The sequence below is a fragment of the Megalops cyprinoides genome, chromosome 23 (assembly GCF_013368585.1).
Source record: "Megalops cyprinoides isolate fMegCyp1 chromosome 23, fMegCyp1.pri, whole genome shotgun sequence".
NCBI lineage: Eukaryota > Metazoa > Chordata > Actinopteri > Elopiformes > Megalopidae > Megalops > Megalops cyprinoides.
Genome location: NC_050605.1, coordinates 2,141,736 through 2,161,070, shown reverse-complemented (window position 1 = coordinate 2,161,070; position 19,335 = coordinate 2,141,736). Strand labels below are relative to the sequence as shown.

General features: G+C 44.1%; 1 protein-coding gene across 7 annotated transcripts in view; it reads left to right on the top strand.

Moving 5' to 3' along the window:
* LOC118770690 (filamin-C-like) overlaps positions 1-8,210 on the top strand; it is a 76,325-nt gene extending 68,115 nt beyond the window's left edge. For all 7 annotated transcript variants that reach the window (XM_036518451.1, XM_036518454.1, XM_036518449.1 and 4 more), the window contains 2 exons: positions 6,742-6,948; positions 7,198-8,210. In XM_036518451.1, the coding sequence (XP_036374344.1) occupies positions 6,742-6,948; positions 7,198-7,385 (395 nt within the window). In that variant the 3' untranslated portion in view covers positions 7,386-8,210. The remainder of the gene's footprint in view (positions 1-6,741; positions 6,949-7,197) is intronic.
* Positions 8,211-19,335: the final 11,125 nt, after the last annotated feature.

The window sequence follows — 19,335 nt, the reverse complement described above, 5'->3', positions numbered from 1 at the left end:
CTGAAATGACTCACCTGTGGGTTAGAGCTGCTACCAGGAACGGGCAAAAGGAGTGCGTACACGGAGCAGGGGAATTATATAGTCTTATGGGTAGCGTAGTTCCCATGTGTGGAAACGTGGAAGGGGGAGAATGTGCTGCCAATGTAAATTTTATGCAGCAGTCTGTTTAATTGGAACAAAACATGTGGGTTTGTCAATGGAATGTGTGTACTTCATTGTGGGATGAATTGTTGTTATAACTTTGTCATTTTATTTCTGATTTTAATATTTTGACCCAGGTAATGGGTTAGTCCAGGGTGGGGCTCAGGCTATTTAAGCCCCAGGTTCTGTCATTTGGGAAAAGAAGGCGGTAGGAGAGTATAAACTCTGTGAGCCTATGAAGGAAGGAGGCACCTGGGAATAATTGCCCGGTGTTGTTTATTTTTGTAAATAGTTTAAATTTTCCTTATTGTATAGCACAATTAAACGTCTTGTCTTCGTTCACCCCAATCTCTGTTGTCGTCACCTGTTTGCTGCTCGCCGTCCCATCACACGTGGTGTTAGAGGTGGGATTGGCCTGCAGGGGGGCGCTAGAGAGAGAACACTGTTCTTACGGGGCAGACAAGAAGCTGACGTTATGCCACCAAAAATCCGGCATCGTGAAGAGCCAGAAGAAGAGCGAGAGGGAGTGGCTACATCCTCCACATCACCAGGAAGAGGCGCTGTTGCAAGAGAAGGCACTGAGGGGGCCATGACTGAGCTGACCCAGATGTTCCAGGCCTTTATGGAGCAACAGAGAGTCCGTGATGAGCGGAGAGACAAAGAGGCTGCACTCCAGGAGAGGAGATGGGCAGCTATGCAGCACCAATTCCAGCAGCTGCAGCAGCAAGTGGGAGAGCACCTCCAGGACCAGCACCAGGAGGAGGAGGATGGGACGTACCAGTGGAGACAGCGATCCATGTCCCCTCATGAATCTCCAAGAGAGCAACCTGGGATGTTCAGAGAGCCCAAGCTGCAAAAGCTGGAAGACAGTGATGACATTGAACACTTCTTAGTCACCTTTGAGCGAATTGCAAAAACGTACAGGTGGCCAAAGATGGAGTGGGCAATACGGTTAGTACCTTTGCTAACTGGGAAAGCCCGTAGCGCCTATGTTGCCATGGACTATGAGGACACATTAGATTATGAAGAGGTGAAAGCTGCAATCTTGACAAAGTATGAAATCAATGCAGAGACTTATCGGCTGCAGTTCAGGTCTACAGGTGTCTTGCCCGGTGAGACCCCGAAAGAGGTCTATGTAAGACTGAAGCTGCAGTATGAGAAGTGGATCCAGCCAGAAAAGCGCTCCAAAGAAGAAATAGGGGAGCTCGTCATTCTGGAGCAATATCTACGGATGCTGAACCCAGAGCTGCAAGTGTGGATCCGCCAGAACAACCCAAAGAGTGCCCTGGAGGCAGCACACTTGGCTGAGGCTTTTGTGGCTGCAAGACGAGGTCCCAGGAGCTACCACTTTGCCTGGAAGAGTACCAGCGGCAGTAAGCCTGTTGGGGAAAGGGGGGAGTGGTCTAAGCCTGTTAGTGCCAACCGTAGATAGTTCAAACACTCAACTAGACCTAGGCCCAAGCCTGTTATATGTCATAATTGTGGTCAGGAGGGTCACGTGACGTACATGTGCCCTGTTAGGAAACCCAAACCAGCTAATATGTGCTATGTTAACAGGCCTGAATTATCAGAGGGGGAGGGAAGTAGTGCTGAAAAGTTGGTTTCTGTTGTGCTTAATGGTCAGTGCTTGGAGGCCTTAGTTGACACAGGAAGCTCTCAGACACTTGTCAGACAGGACAAAGTACCACAGGACTGGTGGAATCTAGGCTCTAACGTAAGCATACGTTGCATCCATGGTGACGAAAAGGTGTACCCTACTGCAGATGTTTATGTTGTGGTGCAGGGGCAGTCATACTATTTAAGGGTAGGTGTCATCAAGGATCTGCCTTATTCGGTTGTTTTGGGTCAGGATGTGCCTATTTTGTCAGATCTGCTGTGCACAGTGAGGCCTAGTGAGGTAGCTGTAAGCAACCTGGCAATCACTAGATCCAGAGCAAAGAGCAGTGGCCCAGAGTCTAACCCTTTTGAAGAGTTGCCATTCCATCCGTCTCCATCTCCACCCAAGACTAGGAGGGAGAAAAGACAGGAAAAGCTCAGAGGCACTGTTAGGCAGAGAAGTGAGGCAGACCTGCCAGAGCCACCTCTACCTGTAGATGTTGCCCTAGTTAACATTGGAGAGCTGCAGAGGGAGGATGTGACATTGTCACCTTTGTTTAAAGATGTGTCAGAGTCAGCCAATGATCTTCTCAAGGAAGAGAGATACATGCTTAAGGGGGATGTACTTTATCACAAGCAGGGGGAGACAGAGCGGCTAGCGCTACCTAAGTCCCTGAGGCACACCGTTCTGGAGGTAGGCCACTCAGTTCCTTGGGCGGGACATTTAGCAGCACAGAAAACCTATGCGCGCATTGCTGCTAGATTTTACTGGCCCAGTATGTACACTGATGTCATGAGGTACTGTAAGACATGCCCAGAGTGTCAGTTAACATCAGACAGATGCCCTTCTCCTGCCCAGTTGCAATCCTTGCCCCTGATAGAAACCCCTTTCGAAAGAATAGCAATGGACATTGTGGGCCCTTTAGAGAGGAGCAAGACCGGCAATAAATACATTCTAGTTATTTGTGATTATGCTACCCGCTATCCAGAAGCATTCCCCCTGAGACAGATTAAGGCCAAACACATTGCTGTAGCACTGATACAGTTGTTCTCCCGGGTAGGCATACCAAAGGAGATTTTAACAGATCAGGGCACCAACTTCCTGTCCAACCATCTCAGACAGGTCTATCAGTTCCTAGGTATTAAGGCTATTAAGACCACTCCTTACCATCCTCAAACTGATGGGCTTGTCGAACGCTTTAACCGCACCCTCAAGTCCATGCTACGGAAGTTTGTCAATGAGATGGGGAGTGATTGGGATGTTTGGCTGCCATACCTCTTCTTTGCATACCGAGAAGTGCCACAAGCATTGACCGGGTTCTCGCCATTTGAACTCCTCTACGGTCACCAGGTTAGGGGACCCCTGGATGTTCTAAAAGAGACCTGGGAGGGAGGAAAAACAGAGAGCCAGAGTGTTGTGGCGTACATCCTACAGATGCGGGAGAGACTGGAGAAGATGACGGCCCTGGCACAGGAGAGCATGAAGGAGGCCAAGGAGAAGCAGAAAACCTGGTACGACAAGAAGGCAAGAACCCGTACCTTCTCTCCAGGTCAAGATGTTCTGCTTCTGCTCCCTAGCAGTGAGAATAAGCTGCTAGCCAAATGGCAAGGCCGATACAAAGTGGTGCAGAAAATGGGGCCTGTGACTTACAAGATTGCCACGCCAGATCGCCAAAAGCCCTACCAGACGTTTCACGTCAACCTACTGAAGGAATGGAGGTCCCGTCCTGGATTAGTGAGCCAGCAGCTGTTTGTGCAAGCCGTTGAGGAAGAGGAGGAGACACCAGAACAGTACTTCCCAACCGACAGCAGAGCTCACTCAGTTGACCTCACTCACCTGTCAACTCACCAGCAACAACAGCTGAGGGCAGAACTGGGGGCAGGTGTCATCCAAGAAAGACCTGGTCGCACCCAGTTGTGCCAGCACAGCATCCAGCTTAAGGAGGACACACCGGTGAGGCAAAGGTGGTACCGGATCCCAGAGAGGCTGCTGTCGAACCTCAAGAAGGAGGTGAACCTGATGCTGGAGTTGGGGGTCATTGAGCCATCTTCCAGTGAGTGGTGCAGTCCGGTGGTGTTGGTGCCGAAGAAGGACGGGAGCATCCGCTTCTGCGTAGACTTCCGCCACATCAACGCCATCTCCAGGTTTGACCCATACCCAATGCCACGCATTGATGAACTGATTGAAAGACTGGGAAAAGCCAGGTACATCAGTACCCTTGATATGAGCAAGGGGTACTGGCAAGTCCCGTTGGCACCAGAGTCCAAAGAGTACACTGCCTTTCGTACTCCATTTGGGCTGTTCCAGTTCACGGTGATGCCGTTTGGGTTGCATGGAGCACCAGCCACGTTCCAGCGGCTCATGGATCAAGTGCTGCGGGGAAAAGAGGAATTTGCTGCTGCATACTTGGATGACATTGTCATTTATAGCAAGTCATGGGAAGAACATCTATCCCATGTGCGGCAGGTGCTGACCAAGCTCCAGGAGGCTGGCTTGACAGTCAACCCCTAGAAGTGTAATCTGGCCCGCACAGAGACTGGGTACCTGGGCTATATGCTGGGTAATGGACAGATCCGGCCACAGGTGGGGAAGGTCGAGGCAATCCTTGCCTGCCCTGCACCAGCAACAAAGAGACAGGTGAAGTCCTTCCTTGGCCTTGTGGGCTGGTATCGGAGGTTTATTCCGAACTTCTCGGACCGTGCGGCTCCACTGACAGAGCTGACCAAGAAGGCTGGGAGCAATAAGGTGAAATGGACTCGTGACTGTGAAAGAGCCTTTCAGGACCTGAAGAACTGTATGTGCCACGAGCCCTTGTTGCGGAGCCCAGACTTTGACAATCCAATTACAGTCCAGACTGACGCCTCAGGGGTTGGTCTTGGGGCTGTACTTTTGCAGGGAGAACCGGGAGCCTACCAGCCAGTCGCATACATTAGCCGCAAGCTCTTTCCTAGGGAGACACGGTATTCGACAGTGGAGAAGGAGTGTCTGGCGATTAAGTGGGCCCTGGACTCCTTGAAATACTATTTGATGGGCCGGGAGTTCACCCTGGAAACGGACCATAAGGCACTGCAATGGCTGGGTAAGATGTGTGAGACCAACTCTCGTCTCACAAGATGGTACCTTGCCATTCAGCCCTTTCGTTTTACAGTGAAGTACTGCAGTGGGGCAAAGAATAAAACTGCAGACTTTCTTTCTCGCCTCCCCGAGTGCGAGCAACCAGAGGGGGTGGGAAATGTGACGGAGAAAGAATTCTCCGCACAAACGGGCGCATCCGCCTCGCTATGAGGAAGCGGGGGGCTGCGACAATACATGTGTTTTGTACAATGTTTTATACACGGACTCGGGTTAAATGGCTTAGGTTTATTTCTGCAGCTAGTGAGATGTGTTCAGTCCTGCAAGAGGAAAGAAGACTGTTACCATTATATGCAGGATGGCTACAGCCATATATGTTTGGCTTGTTGTTTGTTGTTTGGATTTGTTAAAACTTTAGCGAACATAAGCGTTGTTTCGGGTGCACACGAAACAGGCGATCGGGTTCGCTAGTTTGACAGACAGCAATTATAATTGTCACTGTGGAACAAATGTGATAAATGCAATTAAGTCTGAAATGACTCACCTGTGGGTTAGAGCTGCTACCAGGAACGGGCAAAAGGAGTGCGTACACGGAGCAGGGGAAATATATAGTCTTATGGGTAGCGTAGTTCCCATGTGTGGAAACATGGAAGGGGGAGAATGTAAATTAAATGCCAATGTAAATTTTATGCAGCAGTCTGTTTAATTGGAACAAAACATGTGGGTTTGTCAATGGAATGTGTGTACTTCATTGTGGGATGAATTGTTGTTATAACTTTGTCATTTTATTTCTGTAAATTGATTTTAATATTTTGACCCAGGTAATGGGTTAGTCCAGGGTGGGGCTCAGGCTATTTAAGCCCCAGGTTCTGTCATTTGGGAAAAGAAGGCGGTAGGAGAGTATAAACTCTGTGAGCCTATGAAGGAAGGAGGCACCTGGGAATAATTGCCCGGTGTTGTTTATTTTTGTAAATAGTTTAAATTTTCCTTATTGTATAGCACAATTAAACATCTTGTCTTCGTTCACCCCAATCTCTGTTGTCGTCACCTGTTTGCCGCTCGCCGTCCCGTCACAGTCTCAAACAGGGCTTGTGCAAGCTACTGCTACAAGCTATTTGTTATTTGTACACAGGAGAGTGAAACCTGTGATCATTAGAAATGTAGTCATTTTTATACATTCTCTGACCTTCCACTGCCATGGAAATGCCATTCCATATTAATATTATTGTGCTCTGGGCTTGTACATAGGTTAACTGTCAATTGCTGGGTTGGTGACGCTTCCCAGTCAGCTCGCTGTCATTGGCTATTGCGGGTTTCTGCTCAAGATTCCATCACCGTTCCTTTCACACTACAGGATTTCAAGTCGTAAAAAGTCTGTAAACCCCTCACACTACAGGATCGTTTGGGCAGACAATTGGTTCCGACCAGCCCTGACTTGGGAACACCCCCCCCCCCCCCCCCGATTGTTGGGAGGGGTGAATCAGACCCAAAATCGGGCCAATTATCCTCTAGTGTGGGGCCAGCATTAGCAAGATGAGTTACTCTGTCAAGCAGTGCTCTGCTGACAGAACCATGGGTGTGTGATGATGATGATGACGATGGTGATCACAGTCATGGTGGTGATGATGATGATGGTGATGAAAAAGGTGATGATGAAGGCAATGATGATGGTATGATGAAGAAGAAGAAGATAATGATTATTATTATGATGATGATGATGATGATGATGATGTTGCAGACTAGCCACCTCTCTGGTGGTGAGATGGTGTTTATGCTATCTTGCACAGAAACAAACCCCCTGCATTGTAGAAGTTCCCGTGTCTGCAGCAGTGTTAGTGTCTGTGGTGCAGCTTGTATTATAACTGGGGTGACTAACTGCGTTAATACCTCCTGTTCACAGCAGTTATGTAACTCTATGCCTTGTCCCGCAGGTGTGCGTCTGTCGGGGGGGCACAGCTTGCATGAAACCTCCTCTGTTCTGGTGGAGACTGTCACCAAGGCGTCCACCATGGGCGGAGCGTATGTCTCTATGCCCAAGTTCTCATCAGACGCCAGTAAGGTGGTCTCTCGGGGAGCTGGGCTCTCCAAGGCCTTCGTGGGACAGAAGAACACTTTCACTGTGGACTGCAGTAAAGCAGGTGAGAATGAAGACCACACACACAAATACACACAAACACACACAAATACACTTACACTCATACACGCACATACACACTCACACACACACACACATGCACACATACGTAGACATGTACTCAGACATACACTCACACACAAATATACATAAACAGTGTCATATATGTATTTATACACACAGCGTATATAGATGAGGGGCATTATTGCCCCTGTTATTTGGGGACAGCTCAGTGACCATGTTCTTCCTCCAGGCATGAACATGCTGATGGTGGGCGTTCATGGACCCAAGACCCCCTGCGAGGAGGTATATGTCAAACACATGGGCAACAGGATGTACAACGTCACCTACACAGTGAAGGAGAAGGGCGACTACATCCTCATCGTCAAGTGGGGTGATGAGAATGTCCCTGGGAGCCCTTTCTGTGTCACCGTACCCTGAAACCCCCATTTCCCCTTCGCCCTGCACTGCACCCCCAAATGGACCTACTACCCCCAACGGGCGTGCTAAAAAAAAGGCAGACATTTTTTCTGTCTCTTAGTCAGAAAAAAACTAAATTTACCACTCAAGCATTGTGCCAAATCTCAGTATTAACCTTAGAGCATGCTTGTAGTGACAAACCGCGTTGCATGCTAGCCACCTTCACCAGGATGTTCTTTCACGCGGTCAGCCCTCAAGCTGTTTTTTCCCTTTATTTCTCTAATATTTTTATATACTTTTTGATGATAAACTGTACGATGAGGAAACAAAAGTGGATCTTTTTTTTTCTTTTTCAGTTTATGTTAGTGAAATCTCATCCATTTCTGTGTACACCCAAAGGAACTAACCTTAGCTGCAACCTTTATTTTTTCACTCAGCTCCTCAAAAGACGCATATACACCGAGCACCGTTTGTATACGTCAGATTACACACACAAGCCACTACATGAATGAAATGGTTAACATGGCTTTTAAGCACTGTCAGAGCAAATGAAATTTGGGATTTATTTATTTAGTTTTTTTTAATGACTTTTTTAATGACGGGACTTTTTGATGATGAGAAACGTAAATCAAAGCTGAATCAGACAATTAAGTCTGAACATTTTGACAGAGACTTCCTCTGTGATGACATAACCCAGGATTAAGGAATGTGATTGGTGGAGAGACTTTTTGTGAAAAGAGAGCAATGATTTATTATGTGAATGTCGAAACAGAAAATGCAGTATTGAGTGACATTTTATAGTGTTTTTGTATGTATTAAAATGATCTAATTGTTTGATATATTAACATACTGCTTGGTAAGACAGTGTAGACATAATAAAAGTTTTAACTGCTAACTTGCCATGAAAAAGCACAATGATTTTGTTGCGTTTTAATTGGACAATGAAGGCTACACAGCATTGTTTATTTCAGCATTTGGATGATATCTGCAGCCTGTGGTAACTAATGGCTTGAAATGATCTTGCCTTTATGGCGTTTTATTTTTTGTGTAAGTTTGACACCTGCTGGTCATGTTTTGCTATTACAGGTTGTACTTAATTTCATCGCTAGTGTAATGCATCTAATGCAGGTATTCATATGTGCATGACAGTCTTGGTGTGCAATTGTTTTTGCACATTTTTTTCATCTTTCATCTTTTCATCATATTGAATTTCCAATTGAGCATTAATCTTGCCTGTGACACCACCTTGCACCTGAGAAGCAACAGCCAGCAGTTGTCTTACACACTACAAGCCACAGAATGCATTACAGAAGGGCCATCTATGATTGGAGGATTTCTACACCCCTCTGTGATGACATTGGAGCACTAATAGGTCTGTGATGAGTTAACAGGATGTTGCTAATTCGGCCAGCTGAGGAGCCCTGGCAAGTGTTGGATTTTGTTCTAATTTTAAAAGTAAACGAACCGGACCAAAAGCGCGCTTGGAGAAAAAGCTTTATTCGGCGATGGAATCCGGCAGCATCTCTGCCTGCGAAGCTTTAACTCAGGGAACTGTTACCGTGATCGGCCTTTTATACCATGAAACAAATGGCAACAAACAATAGGTTTTACACTGTTGCAGCATCAACCTATGTTCCCAATGCAAAGCGGGATCCTTTGATGCTGACCGCGTCTTTGTGTGGTGATGGTTGCCAATTGCCCACTCCCGGTTGTATGCTAGACTTGATGGCTGCTGCCTGCCTTAATCAATTGCTCTTGGCTCCAACTGTAGCGTGGCACCAAGGTGTGGAGCTTCCTTTGTAACTATGATAATAAGGCCATCAGGTTAACAGTTCTCTGATTCTGAACCATGTCTGGTCAGAAGTTAGAAGCACTATAATCTTACACAAGTAAACACACACCATCCAGGCTGGACAAAGCTAGTTAATTACTTAATTAATTATTACAGAACATGCGTAAATCTTTTTATCACGAGTTTCTTGCTTTTGTTGCTTAATAAAGGCAGAAACTGAAATGGCCTTTTACGATTCATTGGTTGTTAAATGTGCACATTGTTGATCAGATGTGTTTGAAGGTGAAGCTTAAGCCTTTCAGAGTCCTTGCAGCATCAGGAGTGCTTCTATTGAGAGAGAGTGGTTGTGAGTTAGGGACCCATAATCTATGATTTTTTAAAAGCTTGTTGATTCCGAATCGGTAGCTGGTGGGAAGAACAAATGGGCTAAGCCGTTCAGACCAGATGATTTCAAGATCAGTGAATATTTGCGCCACTTGCACTCCATGATGCCAAAAAACACGTCTTCTGCCTCAGATGTTATTGCTGTGGCTCTGATGAGACAAATTGGTTAAGGATTGAGAGCAGACTGACAGACGCTGTTTCACCTCCTGTCCCACATTGTGTGGAACTAAAGAAACAGATCTGATAGCTGTGAAGAGCTATGTAATTAGATGGGTATTCAGTGGAAAGCTAAATTAACCTGGGGAGTTACACTGACAATTAGAACTCCACAAACATAAATCAACAAACACAGACACAGACACACACACACACAAAGATAGGCACGAACAGACTCTGTCTGTCACAAACAATAGATAAACACATGCATACTCTTTTTCAAACATTCACCCTCTTACACAAACAAAACCACACAAACATGTATACTCTTGAACAAATATGTACTCTTTTCTCATGAATAACACAAAAACATGCATACTGTTATGCAAACATGTACCCTCTTTCACACACAAAAACACACAAACGTGTATACTCTTAGACAAACATACACACCTTCTCACAAACACCACATAAACTTGTATGCTCTTAGACAAACATACACACCCTCTCATGTGTAGAAACACATAACTCACATACAGCAGGCACATGTACTCTCTTCCACTTACAAACATGCTCATACTATATCACACTCCCTTACAAACAGGATATACACAGCGATGTTCAGGAGTGTATCCTCAGAGGAGGCCTCTTCCTCTGGAGTCCTTCAGCACAGCAGTGCTAACCACGTAAAGACACTGCTTTACTGATCTCTAATGAAAGGTCTTCCTGTCAAACCAGGCAGCAGATGAAGACAGAGTGTAGGGAATGGGGGCAGGCTGCCTTTGTCTTGAGGGGCTGAGTGCAAGAGGAGCAGGAGAAATGGGGAATGTGACAGGAGTGCTTCCAGAACAGTGCAGACATTACTGAGCCACTGTTAAAGAGGAACCCTGTCACAGCTGTGAGGGTCTTCTCTGTTAAGACAGTCCAAATACAGGAGGAAGACTAGCTCTGATTCCAGTTCTTTTCAGTGCAGCCTCTACTTTACCCTGTGTGTAATGCTTCAGGGGATTGTAACATAACATGGTGACGTTACCTTTTTTACCCTGTTGCAACTCTGTTGTACATTACGACAGTCAGGGAGCTGTTCTGCTCAGTGGGCTGTGAGGCTGGCTTTTATCTTCACTGAATGTACACAAAGTCCCCCTTGTGTGAAGCCTGATATAGCTGCTCATATGCAATCTATTTGACTGAGCCCCTGACCATCCTCTCGATAAGCTTCTTTCATATGTTTAAATGTTTATATGTCTAGTGTATGTCTAATGGTTTGCTCTCAAACCATTGCTTGACATTGATCTTGAAATTGATCTGATGCATATGGCTGAGGTAAAATATTAATATTCAAGGAAGAGGCTACCATAGTGGTTGATTGAAATGAGAAAAAAGGCATTAATGATTAATAATAATGCATAAATCAGTGTAATTAGGATGTAAATTGTGACTGGACATTTGTCTGCAGCTGATGTGAATTCTGCATAATTCTCATCTGTGATTGGATCTGGTGAGATCAATTTTTCATTATTGTATTGTGGGACAGACCCATGAATTAACTGGACTTGATTCTAATGTTCATTTGATTCAGGCTTTTTACCCAGAATGCAAACTGTGTGTGTGTATGTGTGTGTGTGTGTGTCTGTATATGTGTATGTGTATGTGTATGTATCATGTATGTATGTATGTATGTCAGTGCATTTCCGTGTTTGTTTGTATGTGGTTTGCACTAGTGCTGCTACCAGCTACCTTGAAGACACAGCTCACCTGATCACTTGAATCACTACCATATAAAGCAATTCCTTATGTCCTAAACTCTGTTTTCCTACAAACAAATATATACTTTTAATGCACTTGTGTCTTGTAGCTTGTACCTTGTCTGTCCAACTATTGACACTTGGTCATGCAGCACTTCTAATATTGTGACTCCATGTATGGCTTTTGCTTGTGTTGTACTCTGCCTCACTTGTAAGTTGCTTGGGTTAAAAGTGTCTGCCAAATGAATAAATGTACATGTAAATGTTGGATGCCATACCTGCCAATATCCCACTATTCTCAAGTGTGACAACTGAGCATCAGTGAAATTTTATCTACCAAATCCTACTGCAGATACCCAGATATCAGACCTAATCCACTGTAACCAAGAGGACAGAGCTTCCAATTTGGTTTTCATTAAACATTTGTGGTGACTTAAACTGATGCTCTAGAAAGAATATGAAACACAAAGCACTTTGGTGATCAATGAGTAAATTATTAAATACAGGTATGATCATGCATAAGAAGAGCGGGACCCAATACAGAAAATACAATGCGGCATATCACATAAGCAGGTATGTGGCCATGATTTATTCATAAGAAGGGAACAGGAGGTATGTTTTTGGATACAAATAGGCCTGACTTTGGCCTTTGTATTAATGACGGTGGCTGTGGTGTTCTCTAATACAGCTACATGAAATTCAGTAGATATGAATTTCCATACAATCAAAGCATGAAGGTGATTCATGTGATTACATCTTTGGCTTTGAGTCTTACAAAGGGACCACATTTGGCTGTGCACTTAGGTTGTTGACAACATGTGGACATGGTTAGCATGGAGATGGGATGCCATGAACAGCTGACACAGAAAGGAAGTGGTAAGTGAGATCTTTATAGTCATAAATGGGACCTGTTTGCCATTGTCTTGTACAAAGCCAATGACTATTTTTCACACTACAAGTCACACAGTGCACCACATTGAAGTGGGTGTTGATTGGGCAGGTGCTACTGGGCCCCTGAGAGCAGAGATGAGGAAATGCTGCTGGCTGCTGTGGGCCCCGGTCAGTGTGAACAGGTGACACAGCCAATTTGGAACCCAGGCTGTAGGGCTCAGCCTGCATTTAATATGAGTGCCTCACTGACCAAGCCTTTCGGAAACCCCAGAGGTGTCCTAACGTCATTTGTACCCCAGAAGTGATGGCACCTCTGATTGGCTCAAGGATTGCCTAATGGGTCTTCAGGATACTTCATGTATAGGAAGGGTCTGGTAATCTCCCATTCTCTCCAAGCTATCGGTGCACGTTGTCCAGAGAAGTGATAATGAGAGTCTGGTCAGGAGTTACAGGCTTATGATCAACTGCCCTTTAGGCAATCCTTACACTGGCAGAGTGACATGGTCCTAAAGCTGTTTTTGGCATTGTGACTCACAATCCACTGAATTTACTTATTCAGCACAAGCCCATCTATACCTGATTCTGTCTTCAGGACACAGTGCATGAAGCTGTGCAACAGATCACTAATGGTGTGCAAGCCTGGAACATTTAACCCAACAACCTGAGTAATTTCAGCATTGAGCTGTTTTCTGGAAATAGGCATGCGTTCAGTTTTTTGTGGATTTAATCTTGTAGTAAGTGTTTGAAGTGTGATCTCCAGAATGTTTCCAACGTGCTCTGCAAGGCATTTTAAAAACTGCCAGTGGAGCCCATGCATTACCACACATGCTATGCTGAGGGTACATGCTCTTTTCTGCCACTAGATGGAAGCAAATGCTTGCTGAATCTGTAGTGCTATGAATGATGAGCATATGTCTGAATAAGCAGTTTATGGTTGCAAAAGAGAACAGTTAAGAGATAAAATGTCTCCCCCCACCACTGGGGTTCATCATATCTACTGTAACGCATGCATTTTCCCTTTGGTTCATGTTTATTCAGGTGCACTACAACACCAGCAAAGCTGGGTATTCTTTATAACAGACTTAACTTAGCGCCAAGTCAACACAGAGCTGGATCTGAAAAAGAGGGGGGGGGGGGTTAATGGATCTTTAATGTGACTCTGCGTGCAATTTCACCAATTCAACAGCCAGCTCCGCTCTGCGCGGCGACAGCGGCTATTATTAAATAGTAAGCCTTCTATTCTGGAGCAAGTCGAGCCTATAATTAGGAGCTAATTTTGCGCGTTTGATGCGTGACTCGGCACACGGCTGGTGATTAACAGGCTCCCGCCCGCCCTCGGACCATCTGGGTGAGGGATCCGAGCGTTAAACCATGGCCCCCCTTGCCCGCCCCTCTCTCGCTGACACTGGCCCATGGGGGCGCCTCCTTCACCCAACACTGGCGGCAACAGCATGGGATCAAAACAGACACATTTCTTTCCCCCATCTCCCTACCAAATTATTCACAGTTCAATCAAACACATGCAACAGCTCTGTGTCTACAGGTGGTGTATCTGCATGTGGCATGAGGTGGTATGACGGTACAGCATTTCGACTCGGAATGACTCTTAATTGCCATTGTGACTGACCTTTATTAAAAACGCTAATGAATGTATTATTAAGCTAAATGGATGATGGGTAATTAATACTGTTCGGAGAGAAAAAGAGGGAGGATGGGACGGGGTGGATAAAAATACTCTTCCTATTTATACAATCCAGATTCCAATCCAGGAGAGATGACACATCTCCCCAGGTCTATTAGAGCACTGTTTGCAGAGAATAATTCACCCTGCCATCACTACCCCTCTCTCTCTTTCTCTCTCTCTGCTTTCATCCCCTAACCCAGATACAGCACAAGTGCTTGCCCGTCTCCACACTCACACTCATCTCCCACATCTGACTCCCAGATGGGCAAGTGAGTGAGGCCCGGAATAACAGCATGCCCCCCAGGTGGGAGCACAAACAGGTTAAAAGTGAGTGGGGGTCTTTTGGGCATCTACTGGTTTTGGGCCTTGTACGCCCATACAGAGGGTGCCTGTTCGCTTCGGGCCCACTTTCATCTCTGAGATGTGTGGCCACAGTTGTTTGCGTGGCTCTTTGAAGGCAGAGCAAAACTCTTGGCTCATTGATGAAACTTTCAGTTGTGTCTAAACAGCTTGAAAGCAGAAGAATTGGCTGGGCATTTGCAGGTGTACTGGCTGCAGGTTCTGGTGTACTTTTTAATTGGGATTGTGCAGTGGGCCAGCCTGCCTGCAGCTCCTGTTCCAAAGCATACAGAGATGTGGCATTGACAAACATAGGTTCATAGTCATACTATTTAATGGCATTCATATAACAGACTGGCCTGTGAAACCCAATAACATCATAGCAAGCCAGTATTTTGTATAGATTATTAAATTGCTACATTGATACAATGTTGGGTAGCAGTGTGATGCTTACCTACTCTGATTTGGTGTTTATGAGAGAAATACAAATCTATAAAACAATGTAAAAATGGTAAAAATGCTAACCCCTAGATTCATACATTTGTTCCTAAATTTGAGTGTTAATCTTTTTTTTTGGTACATCATTTGGTTTGAATGTGTGAATTAGGCACAGGCTCTCCTTGCACAAGCAGTCATTCTCACCAGAGTGACAGTATGATCAATTAGAATTCACCGCTGAGGATGACGGGTTGCATTTACAGTTTTTTTTTTTCGATTGCTAACATGCATTGGTCAAAACTGAAGCCACATTGTCAAAACTCTTCACATAGTCAGCGAAACAGAAGTCTGGACCAAACTGTGAATCATTTTTCATTTCTTTCACACAAAATGCATTCAATGACCATGTTAAAAATGACTGTTAAAAACTCAAAACAGAATGATAGCAAATTTTGTGCATTTTTGCAGTAACCATATTGAAATATATAGAAAGTCTTAGCAGAATATTTACAATAAAATGAAATAATAATCATTCCAAACACAGCTGATTGCAATTTCAGTTGAAAGCCTACCCACATGTCCTGTTTTTAGTCTCGTTACCAAACAGACAAAAGGGGACGGCTTTGGAATGATTTTGTTTGGAAACATGGATCAAGGAAGACAGGTTGGTGGGGAAAGAAGAGTGGCAGGGAGAGGGAGAATGCATGGGGGACAAAGGAGAGGAAGACCAAGAGAGGTGGTCTCTGATGAGATAAGGGCCACAATTATTGACCATGTTGTAAACCATAGTCTATCTTTGAGAGAGGACGGTTCAAGGGTGCAACCAAATCTGCAGCGTTCAACAGTTGCATCAATAGTACGAATTTTCCGGCAAAATAACTGGTGAGATGTGCATACTTAAATGGTAATTGAACTGCATATTACACTACAATACAGTATGTTTACATTTTTACATGTACTGACATTTTGAAATATATTGATTGTTTTGTGTTTTACAGTAGGAACCAAAGGTTGCCACCCACAGGAGGGAGAGGCAGAACATTTTCAGATGCGCAGGAATGGTAATTGGCAACAATGCAATAAAACTTCGGGAAATTCGGGACAGAGTGCTGGCAGACAATATCACTTTTGGGAATGTGAATACGGTCAGCACAACGACAATTGCCAGAGTCCTAGAGAAACATAAAATAAAGATGAAGCAGTTGTACCCTTTGAGAGAAACAGTGAACGTGTGAAAGAACTCCGGTATCAATATGTCCAGGTAAGATGTCTGTTCAATAACAAAACAGGGTACATACACAGTACTGTAAAACTGTGGATTTACTGTATTTTAAAGAGTAATGGAGATGGAAACCAGGCACACTGCACATACATTCATCTTTGTAAAGGAGGGAGGCCCTTAAACTGAGTTTTCATTCCCTGTGCACGTGAAAGCCATGCAGATGATCAGCCAATCAGAGCACAGTGTACGAAAGGGAGAAAACAAGTTAGAGCTCGACGCAAAATGACGATAGAGAGAAACTGTTAAGTTTAACGTATAATTAGTGAATTATATACCTTTCCCTGTGTGCATTCATGACCGTAAAACCACACACGCACAAACCTGCAAGTTGGTCGAGCCTATCCCAATACAAAGTAAACCTTTAAAGGATCAGATGTGCCCTGTCTCTCTGTGTTCTGACCGACACTCTGTGGCCATGGCCAACCCCCACCCTTGAACCAGTACACACCCTCACCCACAATCACAAACTGGATTCAACCTGGCAAAAACACGCTGTAGGGGAAGAAATGTGATTGGAGAGAGAGCAACTGTGGATGTCCCAGGCCAGAGAGGAGCTAACATCACAATGTGTGTAGCACTGTCCAATGATGGTTTGCTGTTACGCAAACCACTACAATATGGAGAGGCTCATTTCTTTTCTGGATGACCTGCATTAATCGACTTGTGCCAGCAGAAGAGAGAAGCCGAGGGGCAAGAAACTCCCCTACCTTCGTTGTGTTGTGTGATAATGTGACATTCCACCACTCTGCTGCAGTCACAGACTGGTTTGCAGCGCATCCCAGGATGTCAGTACTATTCCTGCCTCCATAGAGGAGTTTTTCTCTGCGTGGAGGTGGAAGGTTTATGACCACCATCCACATGACCAAACGTCCTTACTTACTACCAGATGCCATGAATGCGGGGTGTGGAGACACTTCTCCTGAAAACTGCCAAGGTTGGATTAGACATTCCAGAAGATACTTGCTAGAGAAGCCATAAGATGTGATGTTGATGAGAACTTGTGGCCAAATGCAGGAGAGAAAGGACTAGAACCCTCACAGTACTGTACAGTATGAGTGATTGTATTATGCATGTTCTTGTTTTTTTGTACTTATTATTGAATTTCAGAAGTTTGTTTTTTGCAGCAATATTCATTCTGATTCATTCTCGTTACACATACTTTAGTACAGTCAATAAAGTGAAAAGCTGTTATTCTTATTCTATAATGAAATATTGATTTATGTGAAAATTCATTGAAACTTCAAAGATAAAAGTTCATCATTTATGGAATGCTCCCTGTTGTTAGTGTTTTTAGGTCAGTGTGTTATGAGTGACAATGTATAAAAGTGAATCACATTGATAACCAATAAGTTTAAATGAGAAATACACTTGCTTCCATTCAGCTTGTCTCAGTTTTTTTTTTCCATGGCAACTCTGATACATACCTCTAATGCCAACACAATGACTGTATAAAGGCCACGTGGACTGTAATAGATTATAATAACGGTAACCATGCGCTCACAAAAAAAGTACATACTAATAAATATTTTAAATATGTATTATATTTAATTATATGTTACATTTACATCATCTTTGGTAACCTATAGGCCTATTCATCGTGGAGTTGTATGTTCGTATTTTCTTAAAGGTAGGCCTATTAATATATCGCCCAATATATGCGTGAACCCACAAATCAGGTCCATTCCCGCTGAAAAATATGTTTTGGAGGGAATTTATTTTCCTATAAGAGTGTGATCTTGCTTCAAACACTACCGTTTCACCGTGGACCGCAAAGTAGCATTCGCAATCGCCGCTATGGGAACTAAAATGCTAATATAGGAACTAAAGTTTAAGAAAACGTTTCACATCGTAGGAATATAAGAGGAACACATCTGCCCTGATTGGCCGTCGCTCGACTCTGTCGCTGCTCATTTGTATAAAGTTGAACTTTGCTTAACTTTTTTTAGTCGTCAAGTCGTGGCGATCGTGTCGCCAAGCGACCCAACGCGACATGTCGCTCAGTTTCACCCAGCGACCATTTGAAATGAATGACTTCCGGCTGCCTTGTCGCTCGTAGTCGGTGCCGGTGTGAGCGCAGGGTAATAAGGGTGACGCTTACTGGTCTTATGGGAGACTGAGAAAAATGAGTTGCAGCTTGATGCTGTGATGCTGTTTACTGTTTTTACCACCGTTTTCACATTAAGGTCAATACCATGGAATCTTTTTCAAAACTCTTAACAGTGTGCTTAACAGCCATACATATGAGCACATCAGTTAATCTTTTGTGCAAAATGCACTACAAACACCAACAGACTTCATAATTCACCCAAGTGACTCGTGCTGCCATAACTATAGCAAATGCTCTCTCCCAGCAAGACTACTTTTTCATTCGAAATACAATGGACTAAAAAACAGAAACAACTTGAAGCATTGCAAAATACATATGTTATGTGTTATTGTATCCTCTGTTTTTGCATAGATTAGTGCTGCATTGCAAAAAAGTAAAGTTTACAGTACATATTGTAATACCAAACAAATAAATCTGAAATGCTGCAATATGCCTCATGACAGCTCTATGCTACAATTTCTGAGGTATACTATAGTACAACAAACGTCTGCAGATGCTTGTCATTTCTAGTACAGTAAGTAAAACAACAACACATGATACTACCACTAGAAGTCTGCTGTAGCCCTAATGCTGATCCATGGTGTCCTCTGTATTTTGAGTCAAGTTTTTATGAATTTCACATTTACTGCAACATTCTCCCTTGCCTTGAACCTTTAGAAAAAAAAATCTTTAGCATATCTTATCCACCCCTACAATGCCCCACAAACCTGTTTCATCATTTGAAACAATATCACCCGTTAGAACATGCAGAAAGTAAGAAATTGCAGTCCCAAACGAGTGTTGTTAGTGGACCCTCGACAAGCACAAGACACAAAGACATCATAAATGCAATTGCATATTGCATTGCAAAAGACATGCTTCCCATTAGCACTGTCGAAAATGAGGGATTCAAGAAGCTTATTAGCTGTCACAGGGCAGCTTTAAAACCTGAGACTAGACAGACTTTTTTTTCTTGCCCGTAACTTGTAGGGTAATGGCTTTGCTTGTTTAAAACTTGTACAGAAGATACTGACCACAGCTGAGATTTTTCTTTTGTATATTTATTTTGTTTACATTGTCAGCTAAAACACTTACAAAATGTTTCAGCCTGTCTGTACAAAGGGTTTGGCATGCTGACCATAATTAAGATTTCTTTGTCTATTTATTGTTTTAT